This window comes from Symphalangus syndactylus, chromosome 23 (genome assembly GCF_028878055.3).
Source record: "Symphalangus syndactylus isolate Jambi chromosome 23, NHGRI_mSymSyn1-v2.1_pri, whole genome shotgun sequence".
In the NCBI taxonomy this organism is placed as follows: Eukaryota; Metazoa; Chordata; class Mammalia; order Primates; family Hylobatidae; genus Symphalangus; species Symphalangus syndactylus.
This window is the reverse complement of record NC_072445.2, coordinates 55,243,777-55,264,019: the sequence shown is the minus strand read 5'-3', so window position 1 is coordinate 55,264,019 and position 20,243 is coordinate 55,243,777. Positions and strand designations below refer to the sequence as shown.

General features: G+C 40.9%; 1 protein-coding gene across 3 annotated transcripts in view; it reads right to left on the bottom strand.

Moving 5' to 3' along the window:
* Positions 1 to 13,899, bottom strand: part of DTNBP1 (dystrobrevin binding protein 1) — a 146,844-nt gene extending 132,945 nt beyond the window's left edge. For 2 of the 3 annotated variants that reach the window (XM_055264047.2, XM_063632870.1), the window contains exons 1-3: positions 13,657 to 13,899; positions 2,718 to 2,771; positions 1,952 to 2,002 (exon numbers count right to left, since the gene is read on the bottom strand). In XM_055264047.2, coding sequence (XP_055120022.2) covers positions 1,952 to 2,002; positions 2,718 to 2,771; positions 13,657 to 13,712 — 161 coding nt within the window. In that variant the 5' untranslated portion in view covers positions 13,713 to 13,899. The remainder of the gene's footprint in view (positions 1 to 1,951; positions 2,003 to 2,717; positions 2,772 to 13,656) is intronic. The other variant, XM_055264048.2, reaches the window with a different exon arrangement.
* Between the last annotated feature and the right edge of the window lie 6,344 nt (positions 13,900 to 20,243).

The window sequence follows — 20,243 nt, the reverse complement described above, 5'->3', positions numbered from 1 at the left end:
ATTCTCAGTAAACTATCGCAAGGACAAAAACCAAACACCGCATGTTCTCACTCGTAGGTGGGAACTGAACAATGAGAACTCATGGACACAGGAAGGGGAACATCACACTCCGAGGACTGTTGTGGGTTGGGGGGACGGGGGAGGGACAGCATTAGGAGATATACCTACTGCTAAATGACGAGTTAATGGGTGCAGCACACCAACACGGCACATGGATACATACGTAACAAACCTGCACATTGTGCACATGTTCCCTAAAACCTAAAGTATAATAAAAAAAAAAAATTAAATTAAATTAAAAATATGATTTAAACATTTGCTATTTAAAATGGTCTTTCCCACATTCAATTTTAGTTCCAACGGGAAAAGACTGTTTCAGTGCAATGTATAAACACATTATTGACACCATCTTATGGATGTAAATTTTCCATATTAACTCCCAAAATGCAACCCTATCCCCAAAAAATGTACCACACAAAAAATTGATAGCTCTAACATAAATTTTTCAGTAAAATGAAGTTATTTCAACTAAGTTTCTAGAGAAAAAATAAAGATAAAATGTAAATAGTAAATAATACATTACTGATTAATTTGTACTACACTTCTTTTCATGTTCATTTCTGTTCTTCACGCAACAAAACAAAGGAAGAAAATATCATATTAAGTACTTTTCACTTCAGAGAAGAAAAATCTCTAGATTTAGCAACCATAAAAAGAAACCTAATGAAGAAACAGAAAGGAGAAAGGAAAATGTAGGTATCGGTGATTGTGTCATAACAAATACAGATAAGGAAAAGCAGCATACTATCTCCCACATACATCTTTACCACACACCTGTCAAATGGCACATTAGTAAGCATAGAACTATGTATAATGACATACTTTAACCATATACTGTACTTACTTATTTATTTATTTTTTGAGATGGAGTTCAGTGTTGTTGCCCAGGCTAGAGTGCAATGGCACGATCTCGGCTCACTTCAACCTCTGCCGAAATTGCACCATTGCACTCCAGTGATTTTCCTGCCTCAGCCCCCTGAGTAGCTAGGATTGCAGGCATGCACCACCAGGCCCAGCTAATTTTTGTATTTTTAGTAAGAAACAGGGTTTCACCAAGTTGGCCAGGCTGGTCTCAAACTCCTGACCTCAAGTGATCTGCCAGCCTCAGCCTCCCAAAGTGCTAGGATTATAGGCATGAGCCACCGCGACAGGCCTCATTGTGGTTTTGATTTGCGTTTCCCTGAAGACTAACGACGTTGAGTATCTTTTCATGTGCTTATTGGTCATTTGCATATCTTCTTTTGAGAAATGTCTATTCAAGTCTTTTGCCTATTTCTTCATGGGGTTATTTGTCTTTTTATTGCTAAGTTTTAAAAGTTCTTTATATATTCTGGATACATGCTGCTCCTCACATGTATGATCTTCAAATATTTTCTCACATTCTATGTTTTGTCACTCCACTATCTTGATGGTGTTCTTTGACACACAAAAGTATTTGATTTTGACCAAGTCCATTGTGTCTAATTTTTATCTTGTTGTTTGTGCTTTTGATGTTATCTCTAAAAAGACCATATGTTTTAATATTAAACTCCATGTCAATAAAAGAATGGATTGGAAAAGAAATGACGTAAGAATCAAAGTAAAAAAACAAAATTATTGGGGACTCAAATCCAGAATCAATCTTCTTGTAATAAAGAAGCCATACATATTATCATAAAGTATTGACTTGTAAATACAATAGTGATCTGTCTGCTCAAAGTTTGAATGGACTTTGCGCTAATGAAGTGAAAAGTGAAAGCCCTCAAGGAAAATAATACATAAATAATTTCCAATGACTGCATTAAGGTAAAATTTAGCTGTTTTAAGGTTTTTAACCTACAAAATTAACAGATATTTTTGGTCAGTAAAACAGTCAGAAGTATAACCTTCCTCTACAAATGAAAACACTTACCTGCTAAGTAATTCTAATCCAGCAGAGTACTTTGGCAAAAATGGAACAGTCCTGCCCAAAAGAAACACTTATTAAAACTGTTCTTGATTTAGCCAACTGAAAAAAAAAATGTACATACAAGAATTTTGACATTGTCAATTGTAATATATTTTAAAATCACTAATGACAATTATTAAACTTTTAGAGAAATGTGTTTTACTTCAGAGTTAATGTACTGTAACACACTATCAACCATCATTTTGCCCCAGAGATTGTCTTCAGCATACAATACAATAAATGATTTAATATAATGGTGGATAAGAACAAATATGTAAGATCACAGTTCATCTCTAGGTTGAAAATGAAATCTGGTCACATGCTTTACTTTATTAAAAAAATGGACAAACAGCACAATCCTGGCGTTTTCATATAAAACAGTTAACATAGCTAAAGAGGCTCATTTGCCAAGTAGTATTTCATTATTAATTTGCTTTTCAATAATTCAGGACTTTTACTTTTGCTCTTATACAAATTAAAAATGACTAATTGTGATCAAATAATAGTCACTGACTGTCAAACAATTATACTTCACCATTTTTTCAACCATTTCACAATTTTATTAGAAAATTTTCCCATTACAAAATTTAGAAAGAATCAATAAATTATTTTGTAGTCAGATGCACTCAATAAATCTAAGGTTCATTAATATAATTACACAATTGTGAACACAACCAAAAGTTGTATGAAATTTAAGTCATAGTAAGTTAAAATCTTAGCACAAGCTTACCTGGGTTTGCTTTTCACTTTTGCTTCTCTTGACTTGTCACTTAAAGTCTTCAGCCTGTAATTCAATATAAAATATAATATTTTTACAAGTCAAGAGATTATTATTTTTTTGAGACAGGGTCTCACTCTGTTGTCCAGGCTGGAGTGCAGTGACATGTACATTACTCACTGCAGCCTCAACCTCCTGGGCCCAAGTGATCTTCCCACCTCATCCTCCTGAGTAGCTGGGAATATAGTCACCCGCCACCACGCCTGGGTAATTTCTTTTTTTATTTAGTGGAGATGGAGTCTTGCTATGTTGTCCAAGCTGGTCTCAAACCCCATGCCTCAAATGATCCTCCTGCCTCAGCCTCCCAAAATGCTGGGATTACAGGCATGAGCCACCCCACCCAGCCCAGAGATTTTTCAACCACAAATTTTCACATGTTAAAATTTTAAGTCAGATAAGCTACTTTTTTTTTTTAAGCAAGAATTAAGTACCTCAAAAGATAACAAATATTTGAGTGTTTACTATATGTTAGATACTACAAACGGAAAATCTGTAGCAAATTTTTTTTTAAGAGATGGTCTCACTCTGTTGCCCAGGCTAGAATATAGTAGTGCGATTTTAGCTTACTGACCTCAAACTCTTGGGTTCAAGCAATCTTCCCACCTCAGCCTCCTGGGTAACAAGGACTACAGATATGTGCCACCATGCCCAGCTATTTGTTTCACTTTTATTTTGGTCTCACTATGTTGCCCAGTCTGGTCTCTATCTCCTGGCCTCAAGTGATCTTCCCACCTCAGCCTCCCCAAAGAGCTGGGATTATAGGTGTGTGCTACCACACCAGGCCTTATTTTCATATTCTTACCCCAAGTCCCTTTTTTAGAAACCAAGATTCCTAAATGCGATCAGACCACAGAAACATAATTCATCTGGCATCTTTAGAAAAAGTAATGTTCCACATAGGAGAAATCAATAGGTAACAAAGATGTCTAAGCAGCACACTTCATTAAGTAGATGCTACCCAGGCCTTCAAATCTCTTTAAGCGCCCACAGCATTTGAAATTTTAGTTGAGAAAAAGCTTTTTAAAATATATTACAAACTTCTTTCATTAAAGAGGATTTGGTATATTTCATTTAACATTTTGTGATAACTCAGGATCAGTATTAAGAATATCATTGACTACATTTTGCAGCAAAACAGTATTCTCCCCTGATACTTCTGAGATAGAAATGCATCTTCATCTATTAACCTGAAACCAATCTATGGTAGTTTTGTGTTTGTTTGGGCTCTTATGTCTACCTTTCCTAAATTTTCTTTCTCTACCATTGGTCACCTGGCTGTCAGCTCTTACTCACTGCTTCTGCTAGCTATTTAACTCTAGCAGTTTCCTCCCCTCTACTTGCTGCTTTTAAATTATTGCACTGGAAAACAGATAAATGGGCTAGAGCTGCATATATAGAATTAACAGGCTCTTTTAAATGTAAAATACGATGTTCATAAAATGTACAATTTATTTTCACTTCACTGGCCCAGTTTTACTTTATTTTGGCTGTGGACTCTGTTACAGATAACTGAGGCTGCCAATAAGTGAGTGCTACAGTATGCAGTAATATCATATAAAATGAGATATCATGTACACATTCTTCTCAATCACTTCAACAAATATTCATTTGTAAACAGAAACTGAAAATATAGGCCACAGTACTACTGCTAGCCCCTACAAAGTCTTTGTAAAAACAGAAATAGGTGTTCCTTCCTCCAGACACTTTACTGCCATCATCCAGAAACTGTCCTAATACACAAGTTGACTCTTGCATGAATGCCTCAACTATGCATGGTACAGTGTACAACCTGCACAACTATGCAGGCTGGTTCTGAAACAGGATTCCATCTTTTCTGTCTATAATGTCTGATTAAGCACCATATGGGGACTTCTGATAAACTGCATTTTTTTAAACCAAATTAGAATGCCAATGTCATACAAAGAGTTTCATATTACTCTATGATCTTTTTCAAAAAATAAAATATTGACATGATCAATTCCTCTGCAATATTCAAAAGATTCAGCAATCTCTTTAATACAAAAGTAATTAGTATATCTCTCTAGATAAGTCTAGGAAATTGTGTAAAAGTCTAATGTAAATTTCTAAGCTTATCTTGGAAACTAGTAAATCTGGTTTAAACCAAGATTAAGCAAAAGCTAGGGAAAACAATTTTTATGGCCATGCTCTACTATTTCCACTATAGAGTTTGATCAAAATACTTAGTTGGAACATCTCAGGCAAAATTATCCTAGTTAGCTATATACAGCAGTGCATCATACTCAAAATGATTCTCGCATTATTTTTAGTGATTCAGGACAATTCTATACAGCTGAGTGTGAAAGGGAATTCCTAAGATCCTCTTTGGACTACTCTAATTATATGATCCGGCAAATCTCTAAGTTGGTATTTCAACTATTTATTTCTAAAACAAACTTTTAATTTCTTAATTGTAATATGCCAAGTTTGGAATTCTCTTCTCTGCCCCCCTACCCCATCTCCTCCCCACCACCCACAAAAAGAAAAAACTTGTTTGAAATGAAAGGGAAAAAAGGAGTGTTACAGGGAACAGAAAGTAAAATTGTTGGAAGATTCAACAAAAGCTTCCCCATGTGGCTCTTTAATAGTCATCTGTTTTAAAAATTGGTCTTTAACCAAATTTAATATGTAAAACTTATCTGATCTGGATTTGAACAAATCAACTGTAAAAAGTCATTTCTAAGAACATAAGAAGTCTGATTATGGACTGCATAATTGATAATATCAAAGAATTAGTGTTAATTTTATTAGTTATGAAATCAGCATTGCATTTATGTAATGTGTTTCCTTTTTAGTGATGCAAGCTGACATATCACAGGTATAGTAGGCAAGTCTGAGATTTACATTGTAAATAAAGGGAGAGACAAGGCAAACGTGGCAATATCTGAAAATTGTTAAATCTCAGCAATGGATATATGTGGTTCATTGTGTTATTCTATTTGTGTGTGTGTTTGAGACTTTGTAAAATACAAACAATTTTGTTTTTGAGACAGGGTCTTGCTGTGCCACCCAGACTGGAGTGCAATGGAGCAATCATAGCTCACTGCAGCCTCAAGCTCCTGGTCTTAAGTGATCCTCCCACCTTAGCCTCTCAAATAGCTGGGACTAAGGCTCACACCACCACACCCAGCTAGTTTCTAAAAATCCTTTGTAGAGACAGGGGTCTCCCTATGTTGCCTAGGCCGGTCTTGAACTCATGGGCTCAAGCTCTCCTCCCACCTCAGCCTCCCCAAGTGCTGAGATTAGAAGCACAAACCACCATACCCAGCCAAAAAAATATTTTTAATAACAAAAACAATCTTTTAGGTATTCATCTTTTCTCACCACATCTTCTCCAAATAAATGGCCAATGTGCCAAAATGCAGAAACTGTTGGAGAAAACAAAGTAGCCAGAGGAAAGTTGGAAATAGTCATCTTTTTCCCTGCTAAAAAACAAAAACAAAGTAAAAAACAAAGTAGCTATAGGAAAGTAAAATGAAGTTTAAAAAAAAGTAAAAAAACAAAGTAGCTATAGGAAAGTTGAAAATAGTCATCATTTTGCCTGCTAAACTTTCTTGTTTCCAACTATTATTGTTAAGATGAAAAATATAAAAGATCAGATATACTTAAGAAAGTAACAAAAAACCAAAAAGGTATTTTCTAAAATAACATCCTCAAAACCCAGAATTCACCTGAAATTAGCCCACTATTTTTATTTTGGGATAACTCCAGTTTCTCTGGAGAACTTATTCTGTCCTGGAAACAACCCACTCATAAAGTCTGTTTAATGTCCTACAATATCATGACACACTGTGAAGGAAATACTGACCTGGGGGAATATTCCAGTTTCCTCAAATGTAAAATGGTAGTATTATACTCAACCATAAAGATTTGCCACAAGAATTCAATAAAATTCCAAATATGACCTTAAAGGCATTCTGGAAACTACAGAGCTAATTTCAAATGAAAGTGATAATAAAGGTGATCCCCATCAAGAAAGCTGAGAAACCAATGTACTACATTACTGGGCTAAGATGAAATAAAGCAGAGGTTCCCAATGTGCCTACAAAAGGCTTGCCCAGCCCTGTTCTTGGTCTTCTCCCAAGTACCATATACTCCATGAACACATAAGTGCTGTGTAAGCATATTAATATATAGGCTAAGTGAGCCATCTGACAACTATTTTCTACTAATGACAACTTTCAAGTTCAAAGCACTAAACCTCAAATTTGTCATAAAGTTCAATAATTTTATTTTTAGATAGCTCCAACAACTTCACCTTAATTTGACACCAGCATATTTATGTCTTTGAGCTTTGTAGAAAATACTAAAATGGAGGCTTCCTACTGAAAAAGGGGGGTGATTCACAAAACTGCTTAGACAAAAAGTGTAAAAAGATGTAGATAAGCCTGGGCAACATGGCGAAACCCTGTCTTCCAAATATACACAAATTAGCCAGGCGTGGTGGTGTATGCCTGTAGTCCCAGCTACCTGGAAGGCTGAAGAGGGTGGATTGCTTGAACCCAGGAGGTTGAGGCTGCAGTGAGCCATGAGCATACTACAGCACTCCAGCCTGGGTGACAGAGTGAGACCATGTCTCAGAGGAAAAAAGAAAAGAAAAAGATGTAGATAAACACAATGATGCATTGAGTACTACAATGACTGATGAGATCAGCCAGTGATTCAACAGCGTGGGGAACCTGCATGACATTTCATTTATTTGTAACTCAATTTCCAACTGTCTACATCACTGGCTATTAAGAAAGGTGAGGACGATTGCTTTAAAGCACCACAGAAATGTATGAATTAGCATATTTTGTCATAAGGCACATCCAATCTATTACATTTTCACATCAGTGTTCATCAATTTTTTCTCTCTCTTAAGTGAGATCAGGGGAAAAGCCAAAGCCTCAATCACACTTAAAAGTGCATGACCTAAGGTCCAAAGCCTAAGAAATTCACACAAAAGCTGCACAGATTCAGGAAAGAAAGATGAATTTACACTATCTACATCCTAATGCCTTTATCCTAAGTCCCAAATACATGGCTTCAAGTTCTCACCTCTCACCTGAGCGCAACAGGAATTTCCAATTGCTTCTCAGCTGTCAAGCAGCTAGCTCATCACAAATTCACCGTTAACTGTTCCTTCTCTCTCAAACCTATTCTTAAATTCTTTAATGTTGGTATATGACACCATTTATCTAAGATACTTCCAAATTCACATTCTCAATTTCTGCACCTTTTTCATCTCCCACTGCTGTCTAATCCGACCAGTGCCTAACACATCCATGCCCTCCTTTGAACTATCAGCACTGCCTTAGCCTCTCTCATCTGGACCTTCATTACAGCCTCTTAAATAATCTACCTCTACCCCATCCCCAATCTTCCTATCACACGGCCTCTCAAGTTATTCTTCCAGAAATACAGAAATATTTTTCCAGAAATACAAGTAGGCCATCTTCTCCTTAGCCTGAGTTTTAGCCACAAAACTTATGGCCTTCTAGATATTCTAGATATTCTGCTACTAGAACGAGAGTAAGGATTTTACTTGTTATCTGGTTTGTTCTCTGCTATATCCCCAGTACCTAAAATAGTGCCTGCCACATAGTAAACACTCAATAAATATTTGACAAATTAATTAAGCAAAGCATTGAAGATATTCTATTATTAGGCACTAAACTTCCTTTCCAGCTTCATCTCCCAGGACTGCTTCCATCTCTGAAATGTGCTTATCCAAATCTATCGCAATTTCTCCTCATTCTTCAAGGCCTAGTTTTAGAAACCCCTTCCTCTTTGAAGCCTTCTGTAAATGCATCCTAACTAATGACTCTTTCCTCAGACTCACATACCACACTATTTGTATATATATTTTTTTTAACTTTCCAATATTTTATTATAAAATTCTAAAAATTATATAGAAAAGGCAAAAGAAGCATACAGTGAGCATACACTCAGCACCAAGATTCTATTGTTACTAACTTTTTGCATCACTTGCCTTACCATATTATTAATGTCCATTTATTCATCCTCCATCCATCTTATTCATTCTGCTTATTCTGCTTTGCTTTACATCAGCACCAGTCTAGGGCATCTGGTGGGCAGAGACTGCTTTAGTCACCTTTGTACCCACAGGATCTGGCCCAATATACAGACATTGTTTAGGAAAGACTAGCCTAAACCGAGCATATGGGCTCTCAAATCTTTTTTAAGCTTCTATGAAAAAGCACACTTTGAGTGCCTCGTCTAATGTCTGGCACTGGCACTTAATAGGAACTCAGTAGATATTTATTAAATCAAGTTGAATATTGAGATTATTTTCTCTTTAAGAAGATGATTAATCCTGGAAAAGTCAACATTTCAAGCAACACTTCGCCATTCGACCACATTGTAATTTAGATGACTGGCTCCAACCCCCTTTGTGCAGGTTTTGGTAGATACTACAAGGACGGAAGAAGACAGAATGAGGACACTGGGCAGGGGTGGAGGTGGGCAGCAGGGACAGTGAGGGCTTTGAGGGGGAAACACCCTCTAGCTGCAACAATAGCAGGTTTTTTATCCCTAACCACAGGAACCCAGTGCATCACAAACAGGAAACACCAGCCTGTGACAGGCAGCTATAAACCCGTCAGTAAATCTGATTTTCAGTTCCCTGAAGGGTTTGCATGCCTAAATAAATACCTCAATCCTGAGGCCTTTGGTCATAACAGCTCAAAACGTAAAAGTCAAAGACCACAGTGGCTTCGAAGTATCTACTTTGGTATGTCCAAAAGTCTCCCCCAGAGCTCAAGCCAATCTCTGTAAAAATGGATATTTTATGTGAACTCTCCAAAAGGCTCCAAGAATTCTGATTCAGTTAAATCAAATCACAACTCACTTTAGGTGAGGGGAAAAGATCTTTGAGTGAGGCTCAGAACCAATCCTCTTCGGTCTGTGGCCTTCGGCTGGCCCACCACCAAATTAAGGCAGAAAGAATGTGATGTAATCACTAGTTTTTCTCAATGTTGACATAATTGTTACTACACATAAAAATTTACAAAAAAGGCCATAAGTCCATGGACAACCTAGAGTTCCCTCCCAAACCACCAGTAATCTTAACACTGCCCTTAAAGAATGGTCTTTAGCTGCACTTTTTCTAAGTTTGAATGGAATGTAGAAATTCATTCTCACTGGACATGGTTTCACCACCAAAGTGACATTCTGAAACTGATAACGAATCGTCCTATTTTACTAAAAATGAAAAAAGGTAAATTTGTCTAGAGTTAGGGTCTTCATATGAGTTTTCAGAAAGTGAAAATGATCAGAGAAGCTCTGAAGAGAGGATGCCGCTCTGGGTGACAGCGGGAGCTGCACTGGCCGCACTGAAGGAGCCCAGAAATGCCTGAGGCTTTCCATTCAGTCCCTGGGGCAACCAGCACACCTGGTGTTTCCAACTATTTTAGAAGGCAGCTGCTCTGGCTTCCACACACACACTTGCTCTGCCACCAAGTGTTCTACAGAAACGCCAGGTCCAATGTGATAGCTCTGGGTGGCCAGGGCCATGTTTTTTTCATTTTTTCTTTCTTTTTTAAGAGATGAGGTTTCTTTTTTTTCTTTTTTTGAGATGGAGTCTTGCTCTATCGCCCAGTCTGGAGTGCGGTGGTGCCATCTCGGCTCACTGCAACCTCCACCTCCTGCATTCAAGAGATTCTTCTGCCTCAGCCTCCCAAGTAGCTGGGATTACAGACGCGCAACACCACGGCCAGCTAATTTTTGTATTTTTTAGTAGAGACGGGGTTTCACCACATTGGCCAGGCTGGTCTTGAACTCCTGACCTCATGATCTGCCCGCTTCAGCCTCCCAAAGTGCTGGGATTACAGGCGTGAGCCACCGCACCCAGCCAAAAGATGGGGTTTCTTTGTGTTGCCCAGGCTGGTCTTGAACTCCTGGGCTCAAGGGATCCTCCTGCCTCAGCCTCCCAAGTAGCTGGGACAACAAAATTGTTGGAAGATTCAATAAAGTTTCCCCATGTGGCTCTTTGACAGTCATCTGTTTTAAAAATTGGTTTTTAAACAAATTTAATGTGTGAAACTTATCTGATCTGGATTTGAACAAACTAACTGTAAAAAGTCATTTCTAAGAACAAAAGAAGTCTGATTATGGACTGCATAATTGATAATATCAAGGAATTAGTGTTAATTTTATTAGCCATGATATCAGCATTGCATTTATGTAATGGGTTTCTTTTTTAGTGATGCAGCTCATGTCTCTTTCATCTTTGAATTCCACATTACCAACATATAATAAACACATGTGTGCTGTGTTTACTGTTGTCTTTTCTCCTCAAGGCAAAAATATTCAGTTATGTAAAGTAGGTAGATCTCAAGCTGAATATGGGAAAGTTTAATAGAACAGATTAGGTGTAGGAAATTGAGGACCTGAAGAAAGTGAACATCAGGTACTAGAGGTCCGGGTCTACTGGGAGACTGACATCACTTGGAGATGAGTTGTTTCTCCACCAGGTGACAGGCTAATGGCACACACTGACAGTCCAGTGGTTTGTCAGCTGAAAGTGACCTGTACAGCAGAAAGCCAACAAAGGACCTAACGAAGCCCTCTCAGGATGTCTAGATCCAAAATGGCCCCAGACTACGGCATCTTTAAGAAGTCAAGTCGGTTTCCAAGGGGTTCTAACCAGATCCCTTTGGCATGTCTCTCCTTAATTAAACTCTAAACGTTTAGGGTTACCCTGATCTCCCAGGATGGTTTGTGCCCCGGCAGTCCAGAGCCCAGCCCAGAATCTACATTCCTGGGTAAAATGCCTTCTTACAAAGGTCAGGAGCATGAATGCTTCTGAGGCAACCATGTGACCTACAGAGTTATAGTAAGTACAAGATGGGCTGTTATGCCATCAAGGAATTCCACGAAGTACTAACAGGCGAATAATGGCCACTCTCATGCTACAAATGGGCCAGTTCAGCATCACACCAAAAGGTTTTCAATACAATAATTTATACTCTGAAAAGAAGGTACTTTTCCTAAATAGGGAGAACAAAATGCAAGCACGCAAGCACGCCCATCAGTGAATGACTCTGAGCATCAATAACTTTCTAAACAGCAAACTAACAAAAATGATTGACGCGTGGTAAGTGCTCAAGCGTTTGAAAGTTTGTTATTCAACGCCCATTGTGCAAATAGTATTAACATTTTTGTCCAATAAGATAAAAATCTGGCTAATATCTTTCTCATTAGAAATTTAAAACGAGGCTGGGTGCAGTGACTGATACCTATAATCCCACCACTTCAGGAAGCCTAGGAGGGAGGATCGCTTGCACCCAGGAGTTGGAGGCTGCAGTGAGTTATGATAGCGCTGCTGCGCTCCAGCCTGGCAACAGAGCGAGACCTTGTCACTTTAAAAAAAAAAGGGGGGGGGTGGGGTGTCGGCCAGACACGGTGGCTCACGCCTGTAATTCCAGCACTTTGGGAGGCCGAGGTGGGCGGATCACAAGCTCAGGAGTTGGAGACCAGCCTGGCCAATATGGTGAAACCCGTCTCTACTAAAAAAAAAAAAAAAAAAAAAAAAAAAATTAGCCGGGCGTGGTGGCGGGCGCCTGTAGTCCCAGCTACTCAGGATAGTCCCAGCGAGGCAGGAGAATCGCTTGAATCCGGGAGGCGGCGGCCGCAGTGAGCCGAGATCACGCCACTGCACTCCAGTCTGGGCGACAGAGCAAGACTCCATCTCAAAAAAAAAAAAGGGGGCGGTGGGGAGGGAGAAATTTAAAACAGTATGAGTGGAAATGCTCTCACATTCAGTGCATCCTCCAACAGGATTTGTAAGCTAACGCTGAAAGATCCTTGTCAAAGACAGATCTTTTTCACTTTAAAGGGATGGAAAAATTAAAATGAGTTAAGCACTAAGTAACAATACTGACATAATGCTTACTTCGTGTTTTACACGTTAATTCATTAATCCTTGTAATAACTTTTTAAGTACCATCATTATCCCCATTTTACAGTAGCGGAAACAGTACATTGAGGCCAGGCAGCTGAGTAACTACGTTTGGGTTAGTGGTCGAGCCAGGATGCCTACGCAATCTGGCGCCAGAGTCTCGGCCTGTGGGTCCCAGGCGTTGGTGCCCATTGGAATCCCCTGGGGATCTTTAAAACGCCGTCTCCAGGCACTCTGGTTAACAGGTATGGGGTGAGACCTGGGCATCAGAACTCTGAAAGGTTCCCAGGTGTTTCTAAGCAAAGTTTGGGAACCGCTGGGTATTAAAAGCATTCCTAGAGTTCTGTCGCTTCTCCTGCTTAGGAGTTCCTTCGCCGAGGCGCTGAGCTCACGGCAAAGGTAGAGAAAGAACGCTAACGGGGAGGGGCGGCCAGCCTTGCCAAGGGTTAGGCCGACGAGCCGGGCGTGAAAGCCGAGCCGCGGCGCAGAAGGCTGGGGCCGGAGGGTGCAGGTTGCTGCGCTGCGCAATCCGACCCGGGGAAGGTGGCTGGCCCAGTTCCAGGTGCGCACGAGCAGGTGTCTGCTGGGCCGAGGGGTGCAGGCCACTGTGCCGGGGGGCGGAAGCTGTGAGGCGCGCTGGCTTCTCACATGACTCCCATCCAGGGCCCAGCTGATGCTGCTGGGAAGGGACCGCAGGGTCCCACACCCCCCGGGCGCTCCGCTGCGCCGCCGAGCGCCTCCAGGTCCTGGGGGTGCGCGTCACAGGCGGCCCTCAGGGACCTAAGTTACTTTGCGCCGCCCGACGCGAGGACGCCGGGAAGTTCGTTACTTTCCTCGGCTGGGCGGGGCGGGGAGGTGCGGGACCGGACGGACCCTGGACCGCGGCGCGGGGAAGGGAGCGAGGCAGAGGCATCTTAGGCGGCGGCCCGGCCCCCTCAGGTCCCTTTTCGTCGCCCACCGTATACACACCCGGAGGTGAAATCCTGCTGCACGCTCAGCAGCCGCTCGCGAAGGGTCTCCAGCATTGCCGCCGCCGGTCTCCTCTCCTCAGGCTTCGGGCTGCTGCTGCTTCTGTCGCCCCGAGTCCCACGCCGCCGACCCCGCGCTGTCACCGCGCGCCCCGCACTCCCACTGCCGGCCCCGCACTCCCACTGCCGGCCCCGCTCCGGGTCTGGTCCTCGCCGCCGCGCCACAGCCCCAGCCCCTTCCGCGTTCCCGCCCCTCGCGCGCGCGCGCGCGCCGGGCTCGCGCAGCCGCAGTGGACTGCGCCGGGCTCGGGCTGCGGAAAAGGGGCGGGTCTTCCCCCGACCGAGAGGGCCAGTAGCTCCTCCGCTCATCCCTATCCCGCACCAGGCCTTCTCGTTTTTTTTTTTTTTCTTTAAAATGGAAGCGGCATCGTGAAAGGATGATTTAACTCGAAGCCCCCTTTGAGGGAAGTGTTGGCTTTTACGGTTTGGAAGAGAATTGGATCGATCTTGCATAGGCAATGTGCACAAATCATTGCATGGATTCTAGGTTCAGGATCTGACCCCACTGGCTTTCACCTTGGATAAGATAGTCAAATATTGAGCCTCGGTTTCTTCATTCATAAAATGGCAATAATAGTCGACTGTCTCGACATTCCTACTTTCCACTCTCTCTTTACCCCCTCAGGCTTTTGTGCCCTACACACCAAAGGTGATCGCCTTTCGCGAGTCACCAGTGACTTCCATGTTGCTGGTGCCTTTGATTACTTCTCTGCCCTGATTTTTTCTCCACCTCTCAGTGGCTCTCAATGCAGTTTATCATCCCATCCTTAAAACCCATTCTTCTCTTGTTAAGCACTCCATACTTCCTCTCTCCCTTCCCCTCCACCCCTTCTCCTATTTTAGTAGCCACTCCCAAGGCTACATGCCCAGCCTCCCCAGCTCTTCTCCAGATGTGTGGTTCCATAGGTGAGACTATCTATTACCATGCTGTAAATTCTGTCAAGGAACCGATGACTTCCACAGCTCTATCCTCTGCCCTGTCCTTCCTCCCTCTCCGTCAATTCATACTAGTTGCTTACTCATATAAGCATGTATACAACATGTATCCAAAAGGCATCTCAGACCAACATACACAAAACTGAAAATTTCATTCATTGCACGTTCACCTTTAATCTGCTCATCCTGTATTTTCCATTTCAGTAAATGACACCACCATCCACCAAGTTGCTCAAGGTAAGACACTTGAAATCACCTCTGGTTCCCCTCTTTTCCTCATTCCCCATATTAACTTATCAAATCCAATCAACTCTACTCCTGAAGTATTTCTGGAACCTGCTTCTCTTTCTATATCTTCACTATATTTATCCTGGTCGAAGGCACCATCCTCTTTCAGTAGGAACACAGACAGTTCTTCCAGATTCTACTCTTTTGCCATGCACACCCCTATAATCATCCTTGACACAGCAGCCAGAAAGAGTTATTTAAAAGATCAATCGGATCACGTTGCTCCCCTGCTTAAAATCTTCCAATTGCCTCCTGGGCACTTGGAATAAAATTCAAACTACTTACCCCCTTAAAAAGCCCTAAAGTTTGAACCTTTTCTAGCACTGTATCCAAATTGATTACTAGTCACCTATCATGTCCTTGACAATTAAGACATAATAGCCTTTTTTCTTTTTTGGTGTGTTCTTTGAAAATTCCAGGTTTATTTCCACCTGTGGTGTTTTCACAAAATTTTCTCCAAACTGTCCCTTGTCTGGCTCCTTATAACATAAGGGTCACATCCTAAATAGCATCACATTAGATAGGTTTTACTTACCATTCAGGTTACACACCCAATCACTTCCTATCACGTAGCCTGTTTCTCAACTTAGTACACATTAGAAAATTTATTCAATAATTATTTGTTATTAATTAGTTGTTTACAAACATATTTTAAAACCAAGACAAATAAGGCATTCACCTCAGGTACAAAATTTACGGGAGCCAAAAAGCTCAGTAATCAAGATAATATTTTAATACGATATTTTAAAAATTCAAAATTAATGAAAAAAAATCTGTGATGAACAAGATATCAAAATTTTAAATACACAGGATCTGTTAGGGCTGGGATTGGATGAGGCCAGTGAGGTGGGTAGCACAAGCACAGGCCCTGATGTAAACTGCTCTGTCTGTCTTACTAAGCTTTGCATCCCCAGCATTGAAAACAGTGAATGGCATGTAACAGACACCCAGTAAATGTTGTTTTGTTGCAGGAGTTATGTAAGAAAAAGGACTTAGCTTGTAGCTGGGGGATCACCTCTTCACCACTCTAGATGTTTTCTTCCATGGGAAGGGAGCTCTTCAGCTAACATAAAGAAGTACCCGGCCTTTCCTGGTGGGGAAGAGGTGACTACGATGATTAGTGAGCTAGGAAGTAAGGAGCTTGGTCTCATCCTCCTTTCTTTTTGTTGAGTGAAAACTTCCAACAAACAGCATTCATTCTGCTGCCTAAGGACAGGCTTGAAGGGCAACCCAGTGCTTTTTGTGACTAGGTACTAGAAGTTCTGCTTGCCCATGAATATAAGCCATGTGTTCCATCAGTCTTCCTAGAAATAAAAGTGATGTTTTGGCCTCTTTATGCTGACACTATTGTTTTATTTCTCAATTTGCTCAGACAAGTAAGAAAGAGCAGTGCTGTTTATTGAGCCTTCTTCTACCTCTCAGAAACAGTGCCTGGTACAAAGCAAGTGATCAAATGATCAAATCTACAGAGACAGGTCCCTTAGTATCTAGTAGATTTGAAAACCACAAGTACTGGGAAATACTAAATTTTTTTCTTTTATTCAGTTAAACTCTACACATAAGCTTTCCATTTACTAAGTTTCATACATTCCAACAAAGCACCAAATCCACTCAAAAAAGACTCTTGCCTGTCACTAAAAAATAGCTTTACTGGTTGTGCCTGATCATTTCTGTCTTGACCAATGCATTGTTTATTAGTCTATGGCATGTTTGTGTTTGAGGTGCTTTCTGAACATTCTTAATCCCATCATGTCTATTAAATTCAAAAACAGTGAAAGTTTTAAAAGTGCTAATAAAAAGATAATTTATGATTTAAAAAAGTAAATATTAAAAAAATTAGGAAATAACTACTGTTGTACATGAGTTGCTCAGGAGGAATGATTAAGGACTAAGAGTTGAAGCACGTGACATGTCGTGTTTACGTAAGTAACAGTAATCAGCCAGAAACCAGGAAGATGGATTGGCAAAATGAAAAAAAAAACAAAGCTTTTAAGTACAGTTTGAGAACCAACATCAGTATGGAAGCTATTGACCTAATCTTAATTCAGGAATTGGTTGAGAGTTGATTGTTGTTTGTTTGGGGTTTTTTTGTTTGTTTTGTTTTAAGACGGAGTCTCCCTCTGTCACCTAGGCTGGAGTGTAGTGGTTCAATCTTGGCTCACTGCAGCCTCTGCCTCCTGGGTTCAAGTGATTCTCCTGCCTCAGCCTCCTGGGTAGCTGGGATTACAGGCTTCCGCCACCAAGCCCAGCTAATTTTTGTATTTTTAGTAGAGACAGGGTGTCACTATGTTGGCCAGGCTGGTCTTGAACTCCTGACCTCAAGTGATCCACCTGCCTTGGCCTCCCAAAATGCTGGGATTACAGGCATGAGCCATCGCGCCCAGCAGAGTTGATTTTTTGAGAGCATATTAGTTGCGCCCAGGGAAAGCTTTGATGATACAACGTTTGGGGTGAGCACCAAAGCTGCTAAGAAGTTTCCTGAAATAGTGCTTCCCTGACCAGCAGCAGCCGCATCGTCTGGGAGCTTCCTGCAAAGGTAGAATCGTAGGCCCCAGCCAGCCCTACTGAATCAGAAACTGAGTTTTATTAAGACCCCCCAGGTGATTTTTATTCATGTTAACATTTGAGAAGCCCTACTCGTTGGGGAAAGGGGATTTCCTGTCTCAACAGATTCTTATTGGAGACAAAGTGATAAATGAGGATTTGGTGGAACTAGAACCAAAGAGGAAGATGCTATTAAAGAAGGGGCTGTACCAAAGAAACTACCATCAGAGTGAACAGGCAACCTACAGAATGGGAGAAAATTTTTGCAATCTACTCATCTGACAAAGGAATAATTTCCAGAATCTACAGTGAACTCAAACAAATTTACAAGAAAAAAAAACCCCATCAACAAGTGGGCGAAGGATAGGAACAGACACTTCTCAAAAGAAGACATTTATGCAGCCAAAAGACACATGAAAAAATGCTCATCATCACTGGCCATCAGAGAAATGCAAATCAAAACCACAATGAGATACCATCTCACACTAGTTAGAATGGCGATCATTAAAAAGTCAGGAAACAACAGGTGCTGGAGAGGATGTGGAGAAATAGGAACACTTTTACACTGTTGGTGGGACCGTAAACTAGTTCAACCATTGTGGAAGTCAGTGTGGCGATTCCTCAGGGATCTAGAACTAGAAATACCATTTGGCCCAGCCATCTCATTACTGGGTATATACCCAAAGGATTATAAACCATGCTGCTATAAAGACATATGCATACATATGTTTATTGTGGCACCATTCACAATAGCAAAGACTTGGAACCAACCCAAATGTCCAACAATGATAGACTGGATTAGGAAAATGTTGCACATATACACCATGGAATACTATGCAGCCATAAAAAATGATGAGTTCATGTCCTTTGTAGGGACATGGATGAAGCTGGAAACCATCATTCTCAGCAAACTATCGCAAGGACAAAAAACCAAACACCCACTCATAGGTGGGATTTGAACAACGAGAACACATGGACACAGGAAGGGGAACGTCACACACCGGGGCCTGTTGTGGGGTGGGGAGAGCAGGGAGGGATAGCATTAGGAGATATACCTAATGTTAAATGACGAGTTAATGGGTGCGGCACACCAACTTGGCACATGTATACATATGTAACAAACCTACACGTTGTGCACATGTACCCTAAAACTTAAAGTATAATTAAAAAAAAAAAGGTAAGGGAAAAAAAAAAGAAGAAGGGGCTGTAGAACCCAGAAAAGTTCATACCATTTCATTGGCAGAGCTCCTTTAGAGTCATTGGAAACGCACTATGGTTAGTTGCTTTGCAGGGACCTGACTTAGATTTGTAAAGATATTTACAGCGTGTTGTTATTATTTGTGATTTCTTTTAAAAGCCAACATGTAAATATTTTTGATATCTTTAATTTTTAAGAGTTTAATGGTTACAGAAGAATCCACATAAAGGCTGTAAATGTTTCTCGTGATGCAATGAGTATTTTTAAGAATGAGGTAAGCTAGATAAAGCTGGAAAGGTGATATCAGCATGGCATTTGGAAAAGAAAAGCAGAGACAGAAATCAGGGAGGTGAAGGAGGGGAATTCCAACCTCAGAGAGTAAAGATTAGAACACAGCTGAAGAACAGGAGAGAAGGGGTAGTTAGAGGATATCAAGGTCGGAAGGCAGAAGCTATAATAATAGATCTAGATGGCAAGCACTGTCGGGAGTGACAGCAAGGTTGGAAATGAGTATTTTACCTGAGCTGAACGGAAAGAACAGTAAAAGGATCTCGGCTGCATCTATTTGTGTTCCAAAATTGTATCCCACTGGGCACCTAACCTTTTCTTTTTGCTCAGATGAAAAAAGACGGCACTACACCGTGGCATTAAAGGAGGAAAACGTTTATTTTTTGTTAATATGTGTTTAGATCTATATGATCTATAAAGATGCATTAGAGGAGGAAAACTTTTATTTTTTGTTAATCTATGGTTGGATCTATATGGTCTATAAAACATCCATAAACAACCAAGTGACTCCATTCATCAAAGTGTAGGGACTCCACATGAGTGAAGGAAACCAGGTCCTGCACTCTTACAAATAGATGGTTCCCCTAGAGAGAATAATTCTCAGAAATCACATCTTCTGAACCACTATGCCATAGAAATATCTTTGTGTGGGAAAACTTAATAACAAACTGAAACTCTTTAATAAGGATTAGTGGCCAAAAAAAAAAAGTTTGAGACAATGATTACTTATAGCTAACTATCAGGTCAATACATGCTGGTGGGGGAGCCATAATAATTGATCATTAGTAGTTAAAATAATTGATGATTATAATTGCAGTTAAGTGATAGTTCTCAAGCCTGGCTGCACCTTCAAATCACATGGGGAGCATTTTAGAAATACCAGTGCCTGGCCTCACACCCCCAGAGCATCTGGTTTAACTAGTCTGAGGTGATGTCTCCTCCTTTATGCAGTTTAAAAGCTTCCCTGGTGATTCTAACTTGCAGGCAGGGCTGGGAACCACTGAGCTAAGCAGAGAGACTTAAGCTGCCCTACATGGAAGGCAACAATGACTTCAGAATCCATGAACTTCAGGAGTCAAGGCTGTAGTTTGTCCTCACCTTTCCCAGCTCATTCAAACAGGCACTAGCCCCATCACTTCGTTGTACCCAAGCCCCTGCAGCCTCCACTTCTGCTGGCTGGTTCTGAAGGCAACAGTGTGAGGCAGGGGCAGAGGAGAAAGCTAAACCAGGCCTGGATAAGTGAGGCAGTAGCTGAGATGTGCTCAGTCTTCCCC